The sequence below is a fragment of the Tachyglossus aculeatus genome, chromosome 20, assembly GCF_015852505.1.
Source record: "Tachyglossus aculeatus isolate mTacAcu1 chromosome 20, mTacAcu1.pri, whole genome shotgun sequence".
NCBI classification, from domain to species: domain Eukaryota; kingdom Metazoa; phylum Chordata; class Mammalia; order Monotremata; family Tachyglossidae; genus Tachyglossus; species Tachyglossus aculeatus.
In genome coordinates this window covers 443460-470466 of record NC_052085.1, presented here as the reverse complement: position 1 = coordinate 470466, position 27007 = coordinate 443460, and the positions used below count along the sequence as shown (strand labels likewise).

General features: G+C 45.0%; 2 protein-coding genes across 8 annotated transcripts in view; one reads left to right on the top strand and one right to left on the bottom strand.

Moving 5' to 3' along the window:
* IFT88 (intraflagellar transport 88) overlaps positions 1 to 6076 on the bottom strand; it is a 43998-nt gene extending 37922 nt beyond the window's left edge. For 5 of the 7 annotated variants that reach the window (XM_038761791.1, XM_038761793.1, XM_038761794.1 and 2 more), the window contains exons 1-2: positions 5627 to 5813; positions 249 to 311 (exon numbers count right to left, since the gene is read on the bottom strand). In XM_038761791.1, the coding sequence (XP_038617719.1) occupies positions 249 to 311; positions 5627 to 5716 (153 nt within the window). In that variant the 5' untranslated portion in view covers positions 5717 to 5813. Of the gene's footprint in view, positions 1 to 248; positions 312 to 5626; positions 5814 to 6003 lie in introns of those variants that run through there. The other 2 variants (XM_038761792.1, XM_038761797.1) reach the window with 2 other exon arrangements.
* Positions 6077 to 17783: 11707 nt separating this feature from the next.
* Positions 17784 to 27007, top strand: part of CRYL1 (crystallin lambda 1) — a 57365-nt gene continuing 48141 nt past the window's right edge. Inside the window, exons 1-2 of the mRNA XM_038762077.1 lie at positions 17784 to 17961; positions 24077 to 24184. Of these exons, the coding sequence (XP_038618005.1) occupies positions 17921 to 17961; positions 24077 to 24184 (149 nt within the window). The 5' untranslated portion in view covers positions 17784 to 17920. The remainder of the gene's footprint in view (positions 17962 to 24076; positions 24185 to 27007) is intronic.

Below are 27007 nucleotides of genomic sequence, written 5' to 3'. Positions count from 1 at the left end.
ATTTCTGGCTATAATTTTCTTAAGGAACTAATGTATTTCCACAGGTACTTATCTTACTCCCTAAAAGTACATTTATGCGCCAGAAAGAACTAACTAACCCAGGAATACTGAAAAAATAAGTGCTTCCAGCAATTAATGGTTCAGGCTAATCTGGATGTATGTTTACAGTAGCCTGTGTCTACATTGCAAATGTCTACAATTGCAATTTGTGCAACAAAATCTTCCAATTCATTTAAAATTTCACTTACTGGAGGTCGTCTGCCATGGCTAGTCTTCACAGCCTGTTGAAAAGCTGCGTCATTCTCCAAGTCCTAAAATGAAAACTATGCATATTAACATATCCCCCGGCTCCACCATACTTATGTACATACCCAACTGTAATTTATTTTAGTGTCTTTCGCTCTAGTCTTTAAGATCCTTGTGGGAAGGAATCGTATCTACCTAATCTATTGCATTATACTCTCTCAGTACTTGGAGAGGAGCTCTGCACACAGTAAGCACCAAACAAGTACCACTGATCGATTTATTCAATATCCCTACATAATAAAGAAAGTATGGCCTTTTAGTACCCTATTGATCTATCTTTACTCTCAAAATTATAAATTATAATTATAAATTGTGTATTTATATTAAATTACATGTTAAAATTATTTATTTATACTAATGTCTGTCTCCCTCCCTAGACTGACCGTAAGTTCACTGTGGGCAGGGAACTCTGCTAACTCTGTTGAAATGAACTCTTCCATGCGCTTAATACAGTGCTCTACACATAGCAAGTGCTCAATATCACTGATTGATAGATCTGTATTTTTTTCCTCTTTCTGCTACTTGGAAATAATCTGTGGTATCCATTTCCTCCTTTAGATTGTAAATATACTTCCATTATATTTTCCAAAGTTTTTAGTACAGTGCTCTGCACAGAGCAGGCACTTATTAAATGCTACTGATGAATTAGGGAAAATTGGGTCATTGACAGCTCCAATGGACAGTTTTTAAACTGTTGATATATAGGAAATGTTCACTTTTGGGGCATTTAATCTAGAAAATTATTTGGTTACCTTCTTTTAATTTTAATTACCTTTTAAAAATAATCTTGTTAATTTATCAAATTGACAATATAAAAGGCTACCAACTGAATAGAAAACACGGGGGACCATCTATCTTGTGGCTGTATTCTTCAGTTTGTTTACTCTGGGTGGGCTGATATTCATTTGGCAAATTTTGAATTTGCATATGTACATGAATACATACACCTTTCATGTGTACTCGAAGACATCATGACAGTGAAGTTCACCTATGAGTGCATACGTCTGAAAGGGCCAATGCAGAACCCACAGTTCCAACCACACAGTGGTGGACCCTCTCACATCTGGAACACTTTTCAAATGCTATTATTATCCCGCGTGGGACAACTTGATCACCTTGTATCCCCCAGCGCTTAGAACAGTGCTTTGCACATAGTAAGCGCTTAACAAATGCCATCATTATTATTATTATTCTCTGTGCCTCGTTTTCTCTTAATGGGGATTAAGACTGTGAGCCCCCTGTGGAACAACCTGATCACTTTGTAACCTCCCCAGCGCTTAGAACAGTGCCTTGCACATAGTAAGTGCTTAATAAATGCTGTCATTATTATTATTATTATTATCTAACTCATGAGAATAACAACTGCAACGGGAAGACAGAAATACATTCTCTATATTCACAGAAGCAGCAACAGTTCATAAAATTTCTGAGCTTAAAACGTTGGAGTTTTGTAACTTCCAAATCCCTCAGACTGATTATCTTAATAAAACAGCCACCCTCAAACTACCTGGGTGAAGGCACAAATATTTACTAATGGCACAGTTTCTGCCCAGGGGCATTAAAGACATAAGGGATCAGCTCCCAGACAAAGGCTCCTGATTGCCTCCCCAGGGGGCTTCATCCTGCCAGTAGTGGGCAAGGAGTCGTGGGGCAGCCAGCTACAGAAAATACAGGTAAAGTCAGAATGCTAAAAACTGGACAGATAGCCCAGGGCATCCCTAAAAATGGGAAGCGCAGAGTGGGGCAACCCAGAGTCAGCAGAGGTTATGACAAAATAATTATCATACTTAGCAGCCATCCAAGGCCTTTTTCTTCCACCGGAAACAAATTCTGGCCCGTTCTAGTTTACTTCCAAATCCGCCTCTGGCTTTTAAACCCGGGATGTGAAAAGAAAACCCACATCTGAGTACCTCTCAGCAAACCTAAACTTGACACTGTTTGTTTTCAGAAGATAATTTTGGGGCAGTCGAGAATACAAAATTAACGTTGGTAGCCTGTAGCGAGCTGGAAGTAAGCTCGTTGTGGGCACGGAATGTCTATTTTTACCCTGTGCTCTCCCAAACACTTAGTACAGTGCTCTGCACACAGTACGCGCGTAATACAATTGACTTACTGCCTATTGAGCTTCATGAGAGAAAATAAATTATCAACCAATCTTCTAACAGAAATATTATAGGCACATCGAAAAACAAAAACGCTAATATCAGAGCACAGTCTCCAGTTTCTGCACCAATTGTCGATGTAGAGTACTAACTGCTGTACCATACCGGTACAGTACGGTACACGTATCTACATGCGCACACTCAGCACAGTGCCTGGCACCTAGTAAGCGCTTAACATATACCATAATTACAATAATAATAATGATGGCATTTATTAAGCGCTTACTGTGTGCAAGGCACTGTTCCATAGCCCATTGTGGGCAGGGATTGTCTCTGTTGCTGAATTGTCCTTTCCATGCACTTATTACAGTGCTCTGCACACAGTAAGCACTCAATAAATACGACTGAACGAATGAATGTAACTTGTATCTATCCCAGCGCTTAGAACAGCGCTCGGCACACAGCACCGTACCGGTACAGAAGTGGTCAAGTGACTCCGGTGGTCCTCAGCTCCCCCTCCCCTCCCACCTCGCCCCGACTCTCTCCCTTTCCTCTATCAGCGCTTAGAACAGTGCTTTGCACATAGTAAGCGCTTAATAAACACCATCATTATTATTAAACCCCCGTCCACAGTGCTTGTGTACATATGCACGTATCTATCATTCTATTTAATTATATTAATGCCTGTTTTACTTGTTCTGATGTGTGTGTACATATCTCCGATTCTATTTATTTTTGTAGAGGCTACTAATGCCTGTTTACTTATTGTGATGTCTGTCTCCCCCCACCCCCAGACCGTGAGCCCGTTGTAGGCAGGGGCTGTCGCTCTTTGCGGCTGAAAAGTGCTTTCGAAGCGCTCAGCACAGTGCTCTTGCCCCCAGTAAGCGCTCAATCAACACGACTGAATCCTTCCCCTCCCCACAGCACTTGTATATATTTGTACAGATTTATTATTCTACTTATTTTACTTGTACATATTTACTATTCTATTTATTTTGTTCATTCATTCAATCGTATTTATTGAGCACTTACTGTGTGCAGAGCACTACAAAGCGCTTGGGAAGTACAAGTTAATGATGTGCATAGAGCTATAATTCTATTTGTTCTGACGATTTTTACACCTGTCAGCATGTTTTGTTTTGCTTTCTGTCTCCCCCTTCTAGACTGTGAGCCCGTGGTCGGGTAATAATAATGATGGTATTTGTTACGCGCTTACTCTGTGCAAGGCACTGTTCTAAGCGCTGGTAGGGTCCATCTCTATATGTTGCCGACTTGTACTTCCCAAGCGCTTAGTAAAGTGCTCTGCACACAGTAGGCGCAACGTGGCTCAGTGGAAAGAGCAGGGGCTTTGGAGTCCGAGGTCATGAGTTTGAATTCTGGCTCCACCACGTCTGCTGTGTGACCTTGGGCAAGTCACTTCACTTCTCTGAGCCTCAGCTACCTCATCTGTAAAATGGGGATTAAGACTGTGAGCCCCACGTGGGACAACCTGATCACCTTGTATCCCCCCAGCGCTTAGAACAGTGCTTTGCGCATAGTAAGCACTTAATAAACGCCATCATCATCATCTGCAAAATGGGGATGAAGACTGTGAGCCCCACGTGGGACAACCTGATCACCTTGTATCCCCCCAGCGCTTGGAACAGTGCTTTGCGCATAGCAAGCGCTTAACAAATCAATCGTATTTATTGGGCGCTTACTGTGTGCAGAGCACTGTGCTAAGCGCTTGGGAAGTACAAGTCGGCAACACATAGAGACAGTCCTTACCCAACAGCGGGATCACGGTCTAGAGATGCCATCATTATTATTATTATTAATAATAATAAATATCAATCAATCAATCGTATTTATTGAGTGCTTACTGTGTGCAGAGCACTGTACTAAGCGCTTGGGAAGTACAAGCTGGCAACATATAGAGACAGTCCCTACCCAACAGTAGGCTCACAGTCTAGAAGGGGGAGCCAGAGAACAAAACCAAACATACTAACAAAATAAAATAAATAGAATAGATAGGTACAAGTAAAATAAATCATCATCATCATCAATCGTATTTATTGAGCGCTTACTATGTGCAGAGCACTGTACTAAGCGCTTGGGAAGTACAAATTGGCAACATATAGAGACAGTCCCTACCCAACAGTCATCATCATCATCAATCATACTTATTGAGCGCTTACTACGTGCAGAGCACTGTACTAAGCGCTTGGGAAGTACAAATTGGCAACACATAGAGACAGTCCCTACCCAACAGCGGGCTCACAGTCTAAATAAATAAATAGAGTAATAAAAATGTACAAACATATACACACATATAAAATAATAATATACAAATGAATATAATATGCAAAATGAATATATATTCAATATTATATTATATTCAATATTCTATAGAAAAATATAATATATAAAAATGAACGAAGGAAGTTTTTTCCATAAGCGCTCAATCAACACTTCATCATCATCATCAATCGTATTTATTGAGCGCTTACTATGTGCAGAGCACTGTACTAAGCGCTTGGGAAGTACAAACTGGCAACACATAGAGACAGTCCCTACCCAACAGCCGGCTCACAGTCTAAATAAATAAATAGAGTAATAAAAATGTACAAACATATACACACATATAAATTAATAATATATAAATGAATATAATATATAATATGAATACATATTCAATATTATATTATATTCAATATTCTATAGAAAAATATAATATATAAAAATGAACGAAGGAAGTTTTTTCCATAAGCGCTCAATCAACACTTCATCATCACCATCAATCGTATTTATTGAGCGCTTACTATGTGCAGAGCACTGCACTAAGCGCTTGGGAAGTACAAATTGGCAAGACATAGAGACAGTCCCTACCAAACAGTGGGCTCACAGTCTAAATAAATAGAGTAATAAAAATGTACAAACATATACACACATATAAAACAATAATATATAAATGAATATCATATGTAAAAATGAATATATATTCAATATTATATTATATTCGATATTCTATAGAAAAATATAATATATAAAAATGAACGAAGTTTTTTCCATAAGCGCTCAATCAACACTTCATCATCATCATCAATCGTGTTTATTGAGCGCTTACTATGTGCAGGGCACTGCACTAAGCGCTTGGGAAGTACAAATTGGCAACACATAGAGACAGTCCCTACCCAACAGTCTAAAACACTTCTGAATGAATGACTTTTTTTTTTTACCTCAGTATCGTAAGTCGGGTTATAGTCATTATAGCCGGAATAAAGGTCATCTTCATCCGTTTCCGGGGCGAGGTGGACGTTTTGCATCATTTGGCCTGATTACGCTTCGAAATCCCCCCCCTGAGGCGTCGACGAGGCGGGGAAAGATGGAGGCGTGAGGCGGGTGGGGGAGGGGGCGGCGCGAGGCCAAGGAGGCGCGAGGCCACGCTCCCCTCCCCCCCTCTGCGCGAGGCGCGCGGGTAGCGACGGTTGCTAAGGGGCGCGAGGCCCCCTCCCTCCGCCCCCCCCCTCCCTGAGACCGCCCTCCATTGGGGCCCCAGCCAGCCAGCCCCTCCCCCTCCCTCCGGCCCCCTCCGACGGTCGCCCACCCTCCCTACCGCTAGCCACGGCGGGCGAGTTGGCGACGGCGGGGCCCCCTCTCTTGTTGCCACCACGGGAGCAGCCAAGGCCGCCGTTCCCACAATGCCCCGCGCCGGAGGGGCCCCGGGAGGAACGGGGGGGGCGATGGGGGGAGGGGCGGAGCGCCAGAAAATACCAGCTCCCAAACGATCCCCGCTATTCATTCAATCAATCAATCAGTCGTATTGATTGAGCGCTTACTGTGTGCAGAGCATGTACTACTACTACTACTAATAATAATAATGATGGCATTTATTGATGATGGCTGCTTAGAGAAGCAGCGTGGCTCAGTGGAAAGAGCACAGGCTTTGGAGTCAGAGGTCATGGGTTCAAATCCCGGCCCCACCAAGTGTCAGCTGTGTGACTTTGGGCAAGTCACTTAACTTCTCTGGGCCTCAGTTACCTCATCTGTAAAATGGGGATGAAGACTGTGAGCCCCCCGTGGGACAACCTGATCACCTTGTATCCCCCCAGCACTTAGAACAGTGCTTTGCAAATGGTAAGCGCTTAACAAATACCAACATTATTATTATTATTATTTATTAAGCGCCTACGATGTGCAAAGCACTGTTCTAAGCGCTGGGGAGGTGACAAGGTGATCAGGTTGTCCCACGTGGGGCTCACAGTCTCAATCCCCGTTTTACGGATGAGGTAACTGAGGCCCGGAGAAGCGGAGTGACTCGCCCAAAGTCACACAGCTGACAGTTGGCAGAGCCGGGGTTTGGACTAAGCGCTTAAGAAGTCCAAGTCGGCAACGCATAAAGGCAGTCCCTACCCAACAGCGGGCTAACTGAGGCCCGGAGAAGTGAAGTGACTCGCCCAAAGTCACACAGCTGACAGTTGGCAGAGCCGGGGTTTGGACTAAGCGCTTAGGAAGTCCAAGTCGGCAACACATAAAGGCAGTCCCTACCCAACAGCGGGCTAACTGAGGCCCAGAGAAGTGAAGTGACTCGCCCAAAGTCACACACAGCTGACAATTGGCAGAGCCGGGGTTTGGACTAAGCGCTTAGGAAGTACAAGTCGGCAACACATAAAGGCAGTCCCTACCCAACAGCGGGCTCACAGTCTAGAAGGGGGAGATGGAGAACAAAACCAAACATACTAACAAATAAAATAAATAGAATAGATATGTACAAGTAAGATAAATAGAGTAATAAATATGTACAAACATATATACAGGTGCTGTGGGGAAGGGAAGGAGGTAAGATGGGGGGATGGAGAGGGGGGCGAGGGGGAGAGGAAGGAAGGGGCTCAGTCATCCAGTTCATCCAGTCTTATTTATTGAGCTGTTTAGTGTGGGCCGAGGAATGTACTAAGCTCTTGGAAAGTACAATACAACAGTAGGGACAATCGCTGCCCACAATGGGCTCACCGTCTAGAGGGGAGGAAACAGGCCTCAGTACAAGTAAACAGACATCAGTAGAAATAAATGGGATTATAGATAAACAGGCATCAACAGAAATAATAATAATGATGATGGTGGTATTTGTTAAACAACAACAATAACAATGATGGCATTGATTAAGCGCTTACTATGTACAAAGCACTGTTCTAAGCGCGGGGGAAGTTACAAGGTGATCAGGTTGTCCCACGGGGGGCTCACAGTCTTAATCCCCATTTTACAGATGAGGGAACTGAGGCACAGAGAAGTTAAGTGACTTGCCCAAAGTCACACAGCTGACAAGCAGCAGAGCGGGGGTTTGAACCCATGACCTCTGACTCCAGAGCCCGTGCTCTTTCCCCTGAGCCACAATGCTTCTCTGTAACTTCTCTGTGCCTCTGTTACCTCATCTGTAAAATGGGGATTAAGATTGTGAGTTCCCCCCGTGGGACAACCTGATCACCATGTAACCTCCCCAGCGATTAGAACAGTGCTTTGCACATAGTAAGCGCTTAATAAATGCCATCATTATTATTATTATTATTATTACAATACAACAGTAGGGACGATCGCTGCGCACAACGGGCTCATGGTCTAGAGGGGAGGAAACAGGCCTCAGTACAAGTAAACGGGCATCAGTAGAAATAAATGGGATTATAGATAAACAGGCATCAATAGAAAAAATAATAATGATGATGATGGTATTTGTTAAACGCTTACTATGTGCCGAGTACTGTTCTAAGCGCTGGGGTAGATACAAAGTAATCAGGTTGTCCCGCGTGAGGCTCACAGTCTTAATTCCCATTTGACAGATGAGGTAACTGAGGCCCAGAGAAATTAAGTGGCTTGCCCAAGGTCACACAGCAGACAAGTGGCGGAGCCGGGACTAGAACCCACGACTTCGGACTCCCAAGCCCGGGCTCTTTCCACTAAACCACGCTGCTTCTCGAAACAAATAAATAGAAATAAATAGAATTATAATTATAGATTTATAGCATAAGAGCTGTGGGGCGGGGAGGGGGGTGGGAAGAGCAAACGGAGAGAGTCGTGGTGAAGGGAGTGGGAGCTGAGGACAAGAGGGGCTTAGTCTGGGAGCCTAGAAGAGCCTCGTTGGCGAGAGGAGCATCCAGGCTAGAGCCCGGGAGTCAGTAGGACCTGGATTTTCATCCCGACTGTGTGACTCATCGGCAAGTTGCTTCACTCCAGGCCTCAGCGACCTCATCTGTAAAATGGGGATGAAGAGTGTGAGCCCTCCGTGGGACAAGGGACTGTCTGCAACCAGATTAATTTGTATCTATCCCAGCACTTAGAATAGTGCCTGACACATAGTAGGCGCTTCACAAATACCATCATCATCATCAACAAATACTACAGTTATTATTTTTCCTCTATAGCAGGTCCTTTGTCCTGATTTAGAGATGCAGCGTGGCTCAATGGAAAGAGCCTGGGCTTTGGAGTCAGAGGTCAGGGGTTCAAATCCCGGCTACGCCAATCGTCAGCTGTGTGGCTTTGGGCAAGTCACTTAACTTCTCTGGGCCTCAGTTCCCTCATCTGTAAAATGGGGATTAAGACTGTGAGCCCCCCGTGGGACAACCTGATCACCTTGTAACCTCCCCAGCGCTTAGAACAGTGTTTTGCACATAGTAAGCGCTTAATAAATGCCATTATTATTATTATTATTATTTAGTTAGGCAGTTACCCAAACTTGGGCATTCATTTTGGCGCTAAAGACATCCGTTGTGAGCAAGGTACATGGCTACCAACTCTGTTGTATTGGACTCTCCCAAGCGCTTGGTAAAGTGTTCTTTGAACACAGTAAGCGCTCAGAAAATATCGGTGATGGATTTTTTGATTGGCGATCTTGTTAATACACATTTCCCTTTCTCCTGGAATCTCAGGGAATGTGTGATTTGAAAGACAAATTTGTGTAGAGACGTAGGTTCCAGCCACGATCAGAACCATCCAAGAGCCCAACTGAGCAATAATAATAATTGTGGTGTTTGTTAAGCTTTTAGTATGTGCCAGGCACGCTGAGGTGGATACATCCACATCAGGCTGGACACAGTCCTTGCAACCTAGAAACAGGGGTGTGAACAGAGAGCTGAGAGAGAGAGAGGGAGTGCTAAACGCTGATGTTGTGGGTGTGCTGCTGCTGCCTGCTTCTGCGGGACTGCAAACTCGTTGTGGGCAAGGAACACGTCTACCAATTCTCCTATACTTTACTCTCCCGAGCAGTTAGTACAGCGCTCTGCACACAGTAAGCACTCAATAAATATGATTGATCGCTTGGTGCTGCTGCTATCCCATAAACAGGGAGATGTAAGAAGGAATGGGAATTATCACCAGCCCAGCTTTGAGTATGTTGAGCCATACTTCTGACAGTAAATCATTCCTCTTGAGTTAGGCAAAGCATTGTCTTCACTAAATAAGTAATTCAAGGGTCACACTGAGTATCCTTCTCTATGGCTACCCAGATTGTTCTTTGCTGGATATGAACAGGGAAAAATAAACAAGTTAAAAAGAAAACACCATCAGATGCAGGGAGATGAATGCCTGTTAAATGTTTTAAAAAGACCATGGCACTTTTTAACTGTGTAGTTTAAATCGTGTCCAAAAACAAATTGTTCTGGGGATATTTCAATTAAGCACTTGTACATGGGTAAATTTTAATTGTTTAGCTTTCTTCTTATCCTGTGAAGAGACTCCTTTGCTCCAAGTTAATTAGTGACATTTCTTAAGACTCTTATGTAATAGCAGTGCATTTTGTCAGGGAGGATTGAAAAAAAAAGGTAAATTCCAGGAGCATAGTGAAGTGCTTTTATGGAAGATAGTGAAAAGATTTCATACTGACTCTGCTTTCTTTTCTTGAGTTTAGCAGCAAGTATCACATGTTTACAGACTGCCACGCATATCTGATCTCTTTCCCTACAATACCCAAGCTTGCACTCTTCAGCTCCCTTTTTTGCCACACCCCAAGCAAAGTCCCTAACTGTGCCTGCCTCTTGCCTCTCTCACCTCTGACCACTATTCTTGATTCACAAGCCCACGACCTTGGCATTTTCCTTGACTCCCCTCCCTCTTTCAACGTACATACTCAGTACATCTCCAGAATTTGCTCTTTGGTCTTCATCCAGATGCTAACACTCTGGTTCGAACACTTGTCACATCGCTCCAGTCTCTACTCCATTCTGCTGCCTGTATCATTTTTCTAAAAATTTGTTCTGTACACGTCTCCCCCTTCCTCAAGTGCCTCCAATGGTTGCCAATCCATATCTCCACCAAGTAGAAACTCCTCATTATCAGATTCAAAGCACTCAGTCTGCTCTATTCCCCGTGCTTGTCTTCAGTACAACCCAATTTACACACTTCGGTCCTATCTCTCACTTTTGCCTCACCCACTGTCAAACTCTTGCTCACGCCCTCCCTTCTACCTGGCACTCCTACTGAAATTGTAGGTCCTCCTGGAAGCCTTCCTGAACTAAGGTCTTGGCCCCCACCCTATTTTGCTTCCCTTCTCTCCTGTGCACTTAGTCCCACCCACAAACACTTAATGTGCCCCTCCATGCCCACACACTTAGGTACAGTGCTGTGCTGTGCTGTACACTCCTTGTACTCAGTTGCTTCCCCTACCTGTAATTTATTTTAATGTCTGCCTCCCCCATTAAGTAGTAAGCTCCTTTAGGGCAGGGATCGTGCCTACTGACTGTATTGCACTCTCCCAAGCACTTAATAAGCACAAGCACAAGGTATGCACTTAGTAAGTGCAAGCCTTTAGCACAAGGTAAGTGCTTAATTAATAAATACCACGGATTGACAGATTGCCGTTCGTGTTTTTCCCCTATCAGGAATGTTATACTCATTTCCTCAAACCAGTTGCCTTCCCCCCTTCAAAACTCCTTTAAAAAGTCACCTCCTCCACAGAGGATTCCTTGCTTCTCTCCTGCCACTTCATACCCTTAGGCATTCACACCATTTACTGAACATCAGTACTCTCTCCTACACTTACATTTTTTGTTGTCATTAGGTACTTACCCACATTTATCATTTACTACTCAGCCTTTAACTTGTATTTCATCGATTTATCTTGTTTTATCTTCTCCATTAGGATGTAAATGCCCTGTGAGCAAGTATGCCTTCTGGATACTTGGTATTTTCTCCAAGCAACTATTACAGTGCCGTGCACACAATAGGTGATCAATAAATACTTTTGATTTTGATGGTACTGGTGACTATGACCCTTGTATGTATGACGCTTGTGCTAATTTGCAGGGCTGATCTAAGTACAAGAGAAAGTACTGCTATTATTAGTAAAGTGAATTTCCTCCAAAAAAATCACCTTTAGAATATTTTTATAAAGTCTGACAAATGCAGTTTTTGACCACTTTACACAGATTCCTTCTTCTCTATATGGCTTACCATTCCTATTTTGAGCTAATTAAGAGCAGTATTCAAAAATGGAAAGAAATGAGTGATCTGAGTGAGGCTGGGACTGAGATGAAAAGTAGAAAGAAGACAAAATTGGAAAAATACACTAATGAATAAAAGTATGTAATCCATTACTCTGGGAAAAGGAAAAGTTTGCATTATAGTAAGTGTTTAAATCTTGTTTCATTTAATCATGTTTCTGCTTTGAGCAAAACTGTGAACTTATGAAAGAGCCTCTTCAGGTGGTGGCACACTATAACTCTTCTATTGATGCTGCACCCACACTGTGCCACTGTTAGAACCATTTAATTCTATGCCAAAGTCTAATACATTAAAAAAAGGACATACTGTAATGTGTACAAAACAAACTCCAGTCATTTCTGGTTTTCCCCTGGCTTTAGACAATTTGGGTAAAAACTTTTCCTTCCTTTACTTGAGGTTAGATATATATCACAGGCAGCAGACCTCCATTCCAGAATCACTGGAAGTGAGGAGGTGGCCTGAAATCAAACAGTCAATTAGTAGTATTTATTAAGGACCCTCTCTGTGCAGAACATAGTGCTAAGAGCTTTAGAGAGAACATTAGAGTTAGTAGACATAATCTCTGCCCTCAAAGTGTTTATTATCTAGTAGAAGAGGCAGACATGAAAATCATTTACGGAGAAGGAAAAGGGGGAGACAAAACAAATTTTTAAGAAGCACCATTATGAATCAACATTTTCAGTGGTAGAAATGCCAAGAAAAGCAACTGAGAGCCCAGTCTTTCTTTAGCAAGTCCACTTTGGGCTAGTGTCGCCTGGAGCAAAGGTTCTGCTTTGGAAAGGGGTTCTGGTTTTTTTCGGTCACCCCTGTAGGAGCTGGGCCCCATTTGGTCCCCATTTGTGGCTTGGCTCTAGGGTTGGCCTGGCTGCCAGGGCTAATTTAGCTTTTGCAAGTTGGATTTGGGATCGTAGAGAGTCCGCCAAGCCAAGAGCTTCAGTCCCACACCAAGATCAAGTGCCTCTTGCTTGGGTAGAGCCAGAAGCTCCTTGAATGGGAACCAAGATTGATTGAGTTCTTGTCCAAGAGCCACATTCCAGCCAGGGCGAAGGCCCCAAGCTGAGAACAAGAGCACCACAGACCCGTGCGGACTTAGCTGGGGAGTTTGTGCCATTCGCTAGCGAGGCCTTCTGATAAGAGATGGGGCCACATGGATTGGGCTTGTCCCAGGTGGAATGGTCACAAATACTAGGGTTCTGTCCTGACATCCAAAAAGAGCTCCAGGCTTTTGGCAGGATGATGAAGGGGAACTGATGAGATGAAAGACTGAGAGTGGAGTAGGAAGCTGAGGCATCTAATAATAAGTGCAGTATTTGCTAAGTGCTTACTTTGTGCCAAGCACGGTGCTAGGTGCTGGGGTCAATACAATACAGTGGGCTCAGAGTCGAAGGAGGAGGGAGATGACCTTTTAATATCCATTGTACAGAAGATGAGGAAACCTAAGTCCAGAGAAGTTAAGTGACTTGCCCAAGGTCACACAACAGGTAAATGGTGGAGCTGGAATCAGAATCCTGACCCCCAGCCCCCAGTTCTGTGCTTCTACCTCTAAGTCATGCTCCTTCACTGGTCATCAATCAATCAGTGGTACTTGTTGAGCACTTTCTGCATGCAGAGCACCATACTGAGTGTTTGGGAGAATACAATATAGTAGAGTTGGTAAACACAAGCCCTGACCAAGTGGAGCTTCCAGTCTAGAGGGGGAAACAGACATTAAAATAAATTACAGGTAGGATATTCTCCCAAGGATCAATATCTGTTCTTCTTCCCAACCCAACATTCATTCATTCATTAATTCAATCGTATTTATTGAGCGCCTACTGTGTGCAGAGCACTGTACTAAACGTTTGGGAAGTACAAATCAGCAACATATAGAGACGGTCCCTACCCAACAACGGGCTCACAGTCTAGAAGGGGGGAGACAGACGTCATAACTAGTAAGCAGGCATCAATAGCATCAATATAAATAAATAGCATTATAGATCTATACATATCATTAATAAAATTAATAGAACAGGGTATCTGACAACACAGTGCTACTTGAAAGGTTAGAAAATGAATGTTTAAAGCACTTCCTAACTGAAAAGCTGAAAGAAATTACTTCATAGAATATTTATCTTACTCTAATCCCTTGCTTGTTTTTCTACCAGGGACCGGCTAAACTGGGAACCATTTGTAGGTCTTTTTGAACTTGCCCAAGACTAGAATCTCATTCGCTTTTCTTGACATTTCTGCCTTTAGAGCCTCACTGTGGAACCACAGGCATCAGGCCCTGAGGCCATTCCCCCTTCTTTTTTTACAAATTATTATGAGTTAGTATTGATTATGCATTTCACTATAGCAGAACATGGTGCCAAGCACTGGGATAGCGCTTAGTACAGTGCTCTGCACACAGTAGGCACTCAATAAATACGATTGAATGAATGAATGAATGATACATAATTAGTTATAATAGAAATAGTTTATGCCCAACAGCTTACAGCATAAGAGGGTGGGAGAATAGGTGTTTTATCCCTATTTTACGGAGGAGGGAACTGAGTCTGAGAGAGGTTAAGTGACTTACTTACTTGCCCAAAGTCATAGAGCAGAGGGCAGGATTAAGACTAGAAACCAACCCTTCGGACTCCCAGTCCTGTGACCTCTTCATTGTGCCACCCTGCCTCTTTATTGTATAAAGGAAGGAGTTATCATTTGGTTTTTTCCCTAAAGCAAATTGACATTTCCTATATGTTTCCTCACTGTATGGAATAAAATGTAGGGAACCTGCTCCTCTGTTTTAAGTGCTGAAAGTGCCAGTCCCTTAATGGCTGGTAAAAATGGGCAAGTTCAGCAAGAAACACCAAGTAGTTCATAAGGCTTTATCTGGTGCGGGAAAGCAGGAAAGCTCAGCAATGGCAGCTTCCTTTGAGGCGACTAAGATTTTTTTTCATGATATTTGTTAAGTGCTTACTACTATACTGTATTAAACCCTGGGGTAGATCAATCAATGAATGGTATTTATTGAATGCTTACTATGTGCAGAACACTGTACTAAGCACATAGGAGAGTACAATACCAGAGAATTAGCAGACATGTTCCCTGCCCATAATGAGTTTACAGTCTAGAGTCTGGATAAAGCTATTCAGGTTGGACCCGGCTCAAGTTCCACATGAGGCTCACAGTCTTAATGCCCATTTTAAAGATAAGGGAATTGAGGCACATAAATTAGGTCACATAGCATACAAGTGGCAGAGTTTGGATTAGAATTCGGGTCCTTTTGTTAAGTCATGTCACTTCTCTGTGCCTCAGTTCCCTCATCTGTAAAATGGAGATTGAGACTTTGAGCCCTAAGCGGGACTGTGTCCAACCCGGTTTGCTTCTACCCCAACATTTAGTATAGTGCTTGGCACATAGTAAGCACTTAACACTTTTAAGGATGATGATGATGACGATTCTCAGGCCATGCTGCTTCTCAGCCCACTCACTTTTTTCTCAGCAGTGGCTCAACAGAGATTGTTGGTGGGCATTGGGGCTGAAAAGCTAAGGGTGAGGAACGGGAGAAAGACCCAATGACTAAAATGTTATGTATATATTTGTACAGATATATTACTCTATTTTACTTGTACATATTTACTATTCTATTTATTTTGTTAATGATGTGCTTATAGCTATAATTCTATTTGTTCTGATGATTTTGACACCTGTCTACATGTTCTGTTTTTATTGTCGTTTCCCCCATCTAGACCGTTAGCCCGTTGTTGGTTAGGGACCGTCTCTATATGTTGCCGACTTGTACTTCCCAAGCGCTTAGTCCAGTGCTCTGCACACAGTAAGCGCTCAATAAATACGACTGAATTAATGAATTAATGAATGTGGGTGGGAGGGGTGCTTCTCTCCCTCGCGGTTCCGCTTCGAGTCTGAGAGAGGTTAAGTGATTTACTTGCCCAAAGTCATAGAGCAGAGGGCAGGATTAAGACTAGAAGCCAATCCTTCGGACTCCCAGTCCTGTGACCTCTTCATTGAGCCGCCCTGCCTCTTTATTGTGTAAAGGAAGGAGTTATCATTTGTTTTTTTCCCTAAAGCAAATTGACATTTCCTATATGTTTCCTCACTATATGGAATAATAATAATAATGATGATGGCATTTGTTAAGCGCTTACTATGTGCAGAGCACTGTTCTAAGCACTGGGGATTCCTAAACTAAGCCTTCCTTCCTCTCCCCCTCATCCCCCTCTCCATCCCCCCATCTTACCTCCTTCCCTTCCCCGCAGCACCTGTATATATGTATATATGTTTGTACATATTTATTAATCTATTTATTTATTTATTTTACTTGTACATATCTATTCTATTTATTTTATTTTGTTAGTATGTTTGGTTTTGTTCTCATTCTCCCCCTTTAGACTGTGAGCCCACTGTTGGGTAGGGACTGTCTCTATATGTTCCCAACTTAGTATGTTTGGTTTTGTTCTCATTCTCCCCCTTTAGACTGTGAGCCCACTGTTGGGTAGGGACTGTCTCTATATGTTCCCAACTTGTACTTCCCAAGTGCTTAGTACAGCGCTCTGCACACAGTAAGCGCTCAATAAATACGATTGATTGATTGAGTTATCATTTGGTTTTTTCCCTAAAGCAAATTGACATTTCCTATATGTTTAGAACCCCACTGATCACCTTGTATCCCCCCAGCGTTTAGAACAGTGCTCTGCACATAGTAAGTGCTTAATGCCATTATTATTGTATGTTTCCTTACTGTATGGAATAATAATAATAATGATGATGGATTATTATTATTATTATATGTTTCCTCACTGTATGGAATAATAATAATAATGATGATGGCATTTGTTAAGCACTTACTATGTGTAGAGCACTGTTCTAAGCGCTGGGGGGGATACAAGGTGATCAGTTTGTCCCACGTGGGGTTCACAGTCTTAATCCCCATTTTACAGATGAGGTCACTGAGGCTCGGGGAAGTGAAGTGACTTGCCCAAGGTCACCCAGCAGACATGTGGCAGAGTGGGGATTTAAACTCATGGCCTCCGACTCATCATCATCAATTGTATTTATTGAGCGCTTACTGTGTGCAGAGCACTGTACTAAGCACTTGGGAAGTACAAGTTGGCAACATATAGAGACAGTCCCTACCCAACAGTGGGCTCACAGTCTAAAAGGGGGAGACAGAGAACAAAACCAAACATACTAACAAAATAAAATAAATAGAATAGATATGTACAAGTAAAATAGAGTAATAAATATGTACAAACATATATACAGGTGCTGTGGGGAAGGGAAGGAGTTAAGATGGGGGGATGGAGAGGGGGACGTGGGAAAGAGGAAGGAAGGGGCTGAGTGTGGGAAGGCCTCCTGGAGGAGGTGAGCTCTCAGTAGGGCCTTGAAGGGAGGACGAGAGCTGGCTTGGCGGATGGGCAGAGGGAGGACATTCCAGACTTTGTCTTTTAGACTGTGAGCCCACTGTTGGGTAGAAACTGTCTCTAGATGTTTCCAACTTGTACTTCCCAAGCGCTTAGTACAGTGCTCTTCACACAGTAAGCGCTCAATAAATACGATTGATTGATTGATTGACTCCAAAGCCCCTGCTCTTTCCACCGAGCCACGCTGGGAACCTACTCCCCTGTTTTAAGTGGTCCAGCGGCCCACCCCTCCGCGGGGAGAATCCTGTCTCACTCGGCTCACGTCCCCGGGCGCGGATTGGCCAGCCCGCCCGCTGCGGCCCAAGATCATTGGAGGGTGGTAACGCTTCCCAGAGAGAGACCTCTCCGTCCAGCCTATCACAGGGCTCCTTTCGGATGGTTGAATGACGTCAGGGCGACCTGGAAGGGGAGGGAGCCAATGAGAGCGCGGCTCGCGGCGGGGCCGGCCGGGCCGAGCTCCTCCCATTCGCCGAGGGGAACGTTGTGCGAGCTGCAGCCCGGCAGTCACTTTTAATCAATCAATCAATCATATTTATTGAGCGCTTACTGTGTGCAGAGCACTGTACTAAGCGCTTAAGAGTCCCTTCCCCGAGGAGGAGGCCTTCTCGGGTCTCCCTGCAGACCGCGGCGGTGGAGAAAATGACTTCGACACAGGATGACAGTGTTGTGATTTTTGGCAGGTAAAGTCCCGGCGTCATCATCATCATCATCATCAATCGTATTTATTGAGCGCTTACTATGTGCAGAGCACTGTACTAAGCGCTTGGGAAGTACAAATTGGCAACATACAGAGACAGTCCCTACCCAACGTTGGGCTCGCGTCCCCGGCCAGCCGGGTTTTCGCCGCCGAGAAGCCCGGGTTGCACCTCTGGACGGTGCCCGCGGGTCGTCTGGCATTCACCGCCTCCAGCTTCGGCTGTGCAGGCGTGGAGGCAAGCCCGCACGACGCCCGCCCGCGCGCACACTCTTCTGGGGAGATGGTGGTGCCATCTACAGTGATGGGAAAGTGAGCAGGAGGAAGGGAATTGGGTGGGAAGACACGAAGTTCAGTTTTAGCCTTACTAAATTTGAGGTGACAGGAGGGCATCCAAGAACGGATTTTACAGATGAGGTAACCGAGGCACAGAAAAGTCAAGTGACTTGCCCAAGGTCACACAGCAGACAAGTGGCAGAACTGGGATCAGGTCCTCTGACTCTCAGGCATTTGGTATTTCCACTAGGCCTCACTGCTTCCCCACTCTGACCTTTGACTCTCATTTTGTGCTTGGCAGGGCACAAATCCTACTTCATAATTAAGCCATAGTGATCTTTTGCATGTATTTATTACTCTATTTTTTTTACTTGTACATATTCTATTTATTTTATTTTGTTAATATGTTTGGTTTTGTTCTCTGTCTCCCCCTTCTAGACTGTGAGCCCACTGTTGGGTAGGGACCGTCTCTATGTGTTGCCAACTTGTACTTCCCAAGCGCTTAGTACAGTGCTCTGCACACAGTAAGCGCTCAATAAATACGATTGATTGATTGATTCTAGACTGTGAGCCCACTGTTGGGTAGGAACTGTCTCTATGTGTTGCCAACTTGTACTTCCCAAGCGCTTAGTACAGTGCTCTGCACACAGTAAGCACTCAATAAATACGATTGAATGAATGAGAGAAACTCCAGCAGCCGCAGTTAGAAGTACTATTGATTGTGCTCCCGTTCAGTGCAGTGCACCGTAACAATAACGATAATGGTGTTTGTGAAGCGCTTGCCCTGTGCCAGGCACTGTACTAGGCGCTGGAATGGACACTCGCAAATTGGGTCGGACGCAGTCCCTGTCCCACGTGGGGTTACGGTGTCAATCCCCATTTTACAGATGAGGTAACTGAGGCACATTGAAGTGAAGTGACTTGCCCATGGTCACACAGCAGACAAGTGGCGGAGCCGGGATTGGCTTATACCCTTCTAGACTGTGAGCCCACTGTTGGGTAGGGACTGTCTCTATATGTTGCCAACTTGTACTTCCCAAGCGCTTAGTACAGTGCTCTGCACACAGTAAGCGCTTAATAAATACGATTGATTATACCGAATAAAGAAGTGACACGTTCGCCATTTAGAATCCCTACCCAGAGGCACTTGTGCCCTTCTTTCGAAATCTAGCTGATTTTTTTGTTTGTTTGTTTTTCTAATTGGTAAACTGGGAAGGGGGCTCTCATTGTAATTCCCAATTGTGCTGAGTGAGTGTTTGTGCCCGGGGCCCGCTTTGGGTTTACCGGGTCACCAGCGAGTAAACTGTGTTGGGGTCTTTGGTCTACCAGGAAAGATTTGCCCCCCTGGGGTCTGTTGGCTCAATACGAACTGCCGTCTTAGCTGGCAAGGGGAGGATAAAAGTCCCCGGATAGTTCAGGGGGAGCATATTCGTGTTAGGTTTCTATTTATGTTTTATACATGCGACCTCTTAGTTTGTCAGAACTTTGAGCCCTCAGGGAGATTGTTGACCTATCGTACAAAGTGTAATCAGTTTATAAGATAAGCTTCCATGTATTCAAGATTAAACTTTGAAAAGGCAGGCTCATCAATTCTGATTGCCAACTTTTTAAATTAAAACCCTTCACAGTGTATTTTAAAGGTGGGAAAAGTGTTGACAATCCACCACAAATTCAGCCAAAGCCTAACAGGTTTCATCGCTGCCAGGCTTCTCGCGGCTTCCATTGTCTCCAACTGCATGCAGTGGCTTCCCCAGAGGCAGTCGAGTTGCATAGTTACAGTTTAGTCAAGATGACAGTATAATGGTGCCTGCCAGCTGCTGGAGGGAGAACAGGAAGCCGCGTGAGGTCACATCTGCTTTGCCTAGGAACTCTACAGAAGGTCCTATTGAACCACCCCGGATGTGCAGGTGGAGGGATGAAAGATGCCACAACTAGTTTTGGTGCTTCGTCCAGCTTTTGGCATCCTCAAACCCCTCGGGATGCTGGTCTGGTGCCAGCGCCACCCGGACATTAACTGAGACCACACAGGGCCGGAGGGCAGAGCCATGCCCACCTCTTGCCAGGAGCAGGCTATCAAAGGTGACCATCTGCCACGTCCTTTGTAAAAGCAGGGACTGGGCTGGACAGTGAGAAAAGTCACTGATTTAGGGCTCTGGCTCTGAGGCCTCAGGCTGGGCTTTCTGTAGCTCCAGAGGCCTAAGGGAAAGACACCTGTCCACCCGTGACTAAGCTTGGCTTTTGGGGACTCCCCCGTCTCCTGAAAGCCGTGAGAATCTTTGGCACTGATTCACTCACCGCAAGTCAGTCACCAGAAGCTGGATAGTTTTGCACACTGCACTCTCCACCAATCCCAACCCTGTAACTTTAGTTGATAGGTGGGTTGTTGACTGACACCACCTTTGCCTCCCCAAACCACTCCCCTCTTCTGGTCTGTGACCTCTCTAGTGTCATCTACTCGTGATAATAATAATAGTAATAATTTTGGCATTTGTTAAGAGCTTGCCATGTGCCAAACACTGTACTAAGCACGGAAAAATAGATTGGAGAATTCAGGCAACAATCCCGCTACCTCCAACATGCCAAGTTAGTGCTCTGCCACTTGAGCTCATCCACACATGGTGATACTCCAGCCCCCAAAAGGCTGTAGGAGTGGGAAATGAACTAGAAGTGCGGTATTGATCCAGTAGATTGGTCGCATTGGAGAGGAGCAACTGCTCTGGCTGGCTCTGGCCCTGAAGGTGGCATCTTGCAACCGGCAGCTCCCCAGATATGCTCTGGGCAAAGGAGGCCCCAGGGCTCCTTCCCTTCATGATAATAATAATAACTGTGGTATTTATTAAGTGCTTACTATGTGCCAGTGGGGTGGATACAAGATAATCAGGTTGGACACAAGTTCCTGTCCCACATGGGGCTCACAGTTTAAGTAGGAGGGAAGAACAAGTATTTAATCTACATTTTACGGATGAGGATGAAGTTCAGAGAAGTTGAGTGGCTTGCCCAAGGTCACACAGCAGGCAAAATGACAGAGCTGGAATTAGAATCCAGGTCATCCGACTCACAGGCATGCTCTTTCCACTTGGCCACGTGGTTTCTCATGATGAGTGGACGGGAGGGGAGTTCAGTTTCCACGCCAAGGGTGGAAATAATGTGGTATCAGTCCCTGACCCGAAGTCATCCTGAGAGCACCAGGGAACAGACTCTTTTCCCATTTCAGGAAAGAGAGAGGGAAGAAAAGAATCAGCTTTAGCTGTCTAAAATGCAAAATAGCACACATTTCTATCACTCAGGCATATTTATTGAGTACTTTCTGTGAACAAGGCACTGTACTAAGTATTTGGGAAAATACAGTGTGGCAGAGTACGTAGACATGTTTCTGCCCACAAAGAACTTACAGTCTAGACGGGGAAGCAGACATGAAAATAAATTGTGGGTATGAACATAAATAGTGTGAGGCTGAGAGTGGGGTGAATAAAGGGTACAAATCCAAGTTCAAGGGTAACCCAAAAGGAAGAGGAAGTAGGAGAAGGAGGGCTTAGGGAAGACCTCTTGGAAGAGATGTGATTTTTAATAAGACTTTGAAGGTGGAGAGAGTCGTGGTTTGTTGGATATGAAGAGGGAAGGAGTTGCGGGCGAGGGGTTGGCAGTGCGATAGACAACATCTAGGTACAGTGAGTAGGTTGGCATTAGAGGATAAAAGTGTGCGGGCTGGGTTGTAGTAGGAAAGCAGCAAGGTAAGGTAGGGGGCAAGGTGATTGAGTGCTTTAAAGTGGGTGGTACGGAGTTTCTGTTTTGATGTGGAGGTGGATGGGCAACCGCTGGAGGTTCTCGAGGAGTAGGGAAACATGGACTGAACCATTCTGTAGAAAAATAATCCGGGCAGCAGAGTGAAGTGTGTACTGGAGTGGGGAGAGACAGGAGGCAGGGAGGCCAGCAAGGAGGCTGATGTGGTAGTTAAGCAGGAGTAGCATAAGTGCTTTCAGTGGACCCTCTTTTATCATGTGAATAACCCACCTAGAAATGGTGGTGCTCTATGGCAGCCATTTATCTACCAACCTAGTGCTTGAATTGAAAAATAAGGAGAAAAAGCTGCCTTACCAAGAAGTCACTTTTCATCAGATGGGGGTATTAAAAGTAGTGTTCCAATGTTTGATTATGTAAGAGGCCTCGTGAGGAAGAAAGAACGTCCTGTTCATTTTTTTAAAAAGTCAAGCCATCAGTTCAGTGGAACTGTTAAAGGCATGGTTGCAGTGATCACTTTATTTTACCTGATATATTAAATGCTTATTCTTTCAAATGTTTGTTTTTAAAATATCCTTGCAGACTGCAGGGTGCAGTAACTTCCTCTGTCAGCCCAAACCCAAACGGACACCCCTCCCTTCTAAAGTGCAGCAGGGTTTGCTTGTTGTCCTTTCTGTTCCTGCTGAGTTGACAGAGATCCAGCAAGTTTTGGAAAAGTATTTTTTTGTCAAGTTCAACTTTAGAACAAGAGATAAGAAGCCTTGCTGAGAGCGGAATGGAAAGAGAGCCACCTACCTCTTGGTGGAAAGAGGGAGGGGAGGAACTGAGGGGCATTGCTGCTTATGAAAACAGATCGACCTTCTCAAGATCTGAAAAATGGCACTTTCCAGTTCTTTGTCTCTCTGGGCTTCCAGTTTTGCCAGAATTGGAATTAAAGCAGGACCTGAGGGAGAAGCTGCTGGTGTTCAGCCTGTTCCAGGGAGAAGCCACTTATGTTCAGCTCGTTCCCTTCCTGCGGGTTTCAGGAGCCACAGAGCAGTCTGGGGCTGGGTGTGGGGGGTGTCCTCTCATCTGGTTGGAACTGATTCGGGGAACTCACAGGCTTTTGGAACACGGTTTGTGTTAAATAGAATGGGATCAGCCCTTGTAGTGCAGGAAAAGGAGAGAAAGCTTCTTTAAAGAAATGCTGATTTCTTCCTTTGTAAATTCTCATTTCCTTTTCCCTCTGAAGCTGGCAGTACTTTTCCCTCCGGCTTGGCTTTCTAGAAGCTAGAGAGGAAGCTGCTCACTTCTGGGCTCAACTTCTTGGGTTGACTATCAGGAGCAGGATGGGTGGACTCTGTCAAGTATGCAGTAAACTTTGGTGCTAGGAGCTGAACCCCATGCCTGTTGAAAAGACAAGAGTGCCCTGAAACCCTCCCAAACGGCTTTGAAGTGTGAAGCTGGGGAGCTAGAGAAAAAAGGACTCTGAGCAAGTGGCCATCTCTTTGTGCCCCCCACTCCTTCCCCCATGTACATGGGTGAACAATGAAGTGATTGCCCTCCTTGACTTTGATGTTGTACTCTCCCCTCACAAACGAATGACTGATGAGCCTTAGTTAAGTCCCAAAGGCTTCAGAGCAGAGACAGGCATGAGGAATTGACTCTAGTGCCGATATCTTGGGCAGTGCCACTTACCCTCCTCTTCCTGCTGGCATGTCCCCATTGGGGACCTGAGTCCTTTTAGGCAATCTGCACACAGAGGGGTTTTATGTGTGGGAAGTGTGTGCTGTGACCTAGCAGGCGGTTACGGGGTAGCTTCCATAGCCAGACAAAGGGCCAGTCGATAGCTTGCTGTATGCAGAGCCCTGTGCTCAGCACTTGGAAGCGTACAATACAACAGATTTCAGAGATGTTCCCTGCTCACAGTGTGTTTACAGTATAGCAGATGCTTTCTTCTACCAAATAAATATCAATGAAGCCACCCAAACTGTCTTTTTTGAGGTGATAAATTCAGCAAAACGGTGGGGATAAAGCTACCCAAAGTGTTTTTGTAGGGCTCTCAAATTCAACATGTCAGTAAGTATTTTTCTCTTTCTTTCTTTTAGTGGACTCATCGGCCGCAGCTGGGCCATGCTGTTTGCCAGTGGAGGCTTCAAGGTGAAACTTTACGATATTGGACAACAGCAGATAACCACTGCCCTGGAGAGTATTGGGTATGTCAGCTGACTTCTGAGTAGAAAATGGAAAGAGCCCTAGCTATAATAAAGCAAGTCTCAAGTAGTTAAAGAAATATGTGCCTTGTCCCTGGACCTGTTATTTTAGAGAACAGTGCCTGGGGCACTTGGGTTTCCTGTGTCCTCCCCGCTCCCATCATGCCCCCCGCCCCCAACCCAGCCAATTTTTTCAGTGTAAATCAAGCAGGAAAGGCAGTCGGAACTGCATACTGCCAGGCCGGCAGTTGGCTGCCCCAGAAGTGTCTTGGTTTATTTCTTTATCCAGTTCCTTTCATCATGGGTGGCAAATCCTTGAGTTAGTTTAAGGCTCTGATGGGCTTCAGGCAGTGGTAGGGCAGGTCTCTGCACTGCCCCCCTCTCCCCAGACTGAAGTCCGGTCTGTCCCAATCTTGGGATAACTCGGGCAGGCTTTCCTTTGAGCTTAGGTCCTCTTCTCCCTGCTCCCTCCTCTCCCTCCCCTGTCCACTGATCCTTTCTGGTCTCTGGAGCACTTCCAGAGAGTAACCCTTCCTCTGGGACCAGGTCCTTGTTCTGATTGATTTGTTCTGATGGCTGGACTGTCAGTCCGTTCAGTCCCCAAGCAGTCGGGCCTTGCATCGCTGGGCCACAGTCCTTGGATTTAGAGACCAGCCGGGGTTGAAGCACAAGACAGGGAACAGGTTTTTAATAAAAAAACCATAGACTGTAAATTCCTCGCTTTAGACTGTAAGCTTTTTGTGGGCAAGGAAAGTGTCTACCAACTCTTTTGTACTATACTCTCCCAAGTGTTTAATGCAGTGGTCAGCTCCTGTTAAGTGCTCAATAAATAGGGAAATAGGGAAGCAGCAAGGCCTAGTGGATAGAACCCAGGCCTCGGAGTTAGAAGGACCTAGATTTTAATCCTGGCTCCATGACTTCTCTGCTCTGTGACCTTAGGTAAGTCACTTCACTTCTCTGTGCCCTTGTTACCTCATCTGTAAAGTGGGAATTAAGATTGTTAGCCCCAGGTGGATTGGGTCCAATCTGACTAGCTTGTTTCTATCCTATCTATTGCCTAGTACAATGCCTGGCACATAGTAAGTACTTAAAAAATACCATAAAAAATAACTGACAAACATAATACCACATCTAGAATCCATTCACAAACAGCAGCACCTGTACCAGCCACCTCAAAAGACTAAGCGCACAGACCAGGGTGTGGAGCTCTAGACCATGCCTTAGGGGACCATGGCTGCCGGCCAGGCTCAAGCCCTGTGAAAACGGGGGTCCCCGCTTTCAGGAAGTAAGGAAGGAGCTTGCAGCCCAGAAAGCTCTCTCTCCCCACATAATTTCATTCATTCATACATTCAGTCGTATTTACTGAGCACTTACTGTGTGCAGAGCACTGTACTAAGCGCTTGGGAAGTACAAGTTCGCAATGATAGGAATGGAATGATAGGTGTCCCCTAAGTTAAAGGGAATTTATGAGGCAGGGAAGACCTCTGACAAACTCTTGGAACCAGAATCAAATGAAGACTAGGTCCAAGTGCTGCTGTCCTGATTCCAAGAAAGGCCTTGCCCCTACTGCCCTGTTTTGTCACCTGTCTACTTGTTTTGTTTCGATGTCTGTCTCCCCCTTCTAGACTGTAAGCCCGTTGTTGGGTAGGGACCGTCTCTATATGTTGCCGATTTGTACTTCCCAAGCTCTAGTACAGTGCTCTGCATGCAGTAAGCACTCAATAAATACGATTGAATGAGAGTGAATGAATCCATTGTGCAGTTCTAGCTGGGTCTGCTTGTTTAGTCATCTGGTCTGTGGTTTTATATCACTATCACTTGTGTTGCCCCTGCACCAGCTATTAGACTATAAGCTGCTCAAGGGTAGGGCCAGGGCCTCCAGGGCCTGGTGCTTGGCATGCCACTCATGACCCTCAGTAAATATCTCCAGAGGACTAGGCTGTTTTCTTTTGGTTCCAGGGGTAGTTCAGGGCAATGGTTTCCCTTTGGATAAAGAGAGTCATTAAGAGAAAGGAGCCAGAAGCTATAAACCACTTGTTGTTGGGTACTGGGGAGCTCTGAGCTCCAATCACCCAGAGAGGCAGTGGGTGCAATATAGTCTTGCTCCCGAGCAAGCGAGTTCACAGTTCCGGATTGTCGCAGGGATTTCCAGCTGCCCCAAGGAAAGCTCCATTTGTTGACAGAGTGTCTGTGCCCAGTCCCCACTGCTGCCTCTGTCCCCTCTAGTGCCCCCTCCCCCTGTGGGAGGAGGACAGAGTAGGGCTCTGGAAACACCAAACTCTGCCTCTCAGCCTGGCCTGACCCTAACAGTTGTCCTCAATAGAGCTGAGACTGAATTTGAATTGCTCTGAGACAGTTCCGGAATTTGCTTCTGAGTTGCTGAAGGGCACAAATTGTGTTCTGAATCAGATGGGAAATGTCAGACTGGAGGGCTTACTGGGTGAAAGTAGTCACTGCTTTTCATACCCTTTCTCCTCCCAGCTCCGGGGAATTGAGCCACCAGCCTACAGTTTACCTCCTACCAATACTAGTATTCTGAGACACCATCAAGCGTTCATTCCTGGATGATGGTAACTTTTCTATTTTGGATCTAGAAAGGGCCCCCTGTGCTTCTGCCTCTGTCCTGGAGTGTTTTATGACAATAAACAGCATTCATGTACACAAATCCAACTGGAAAAAGAGAACAACTCTTTCCGGACAGAAGAGACTCTGTTTTCGTGACCCATCTATATTTCAGCAGAATTTTAAAGCTTGCAGATGTAGAGCTGCTTGTGCCTTTTTGGGAAAAAGAAAATACAGCTTTGTTATGAAATCTTCTTACTGACC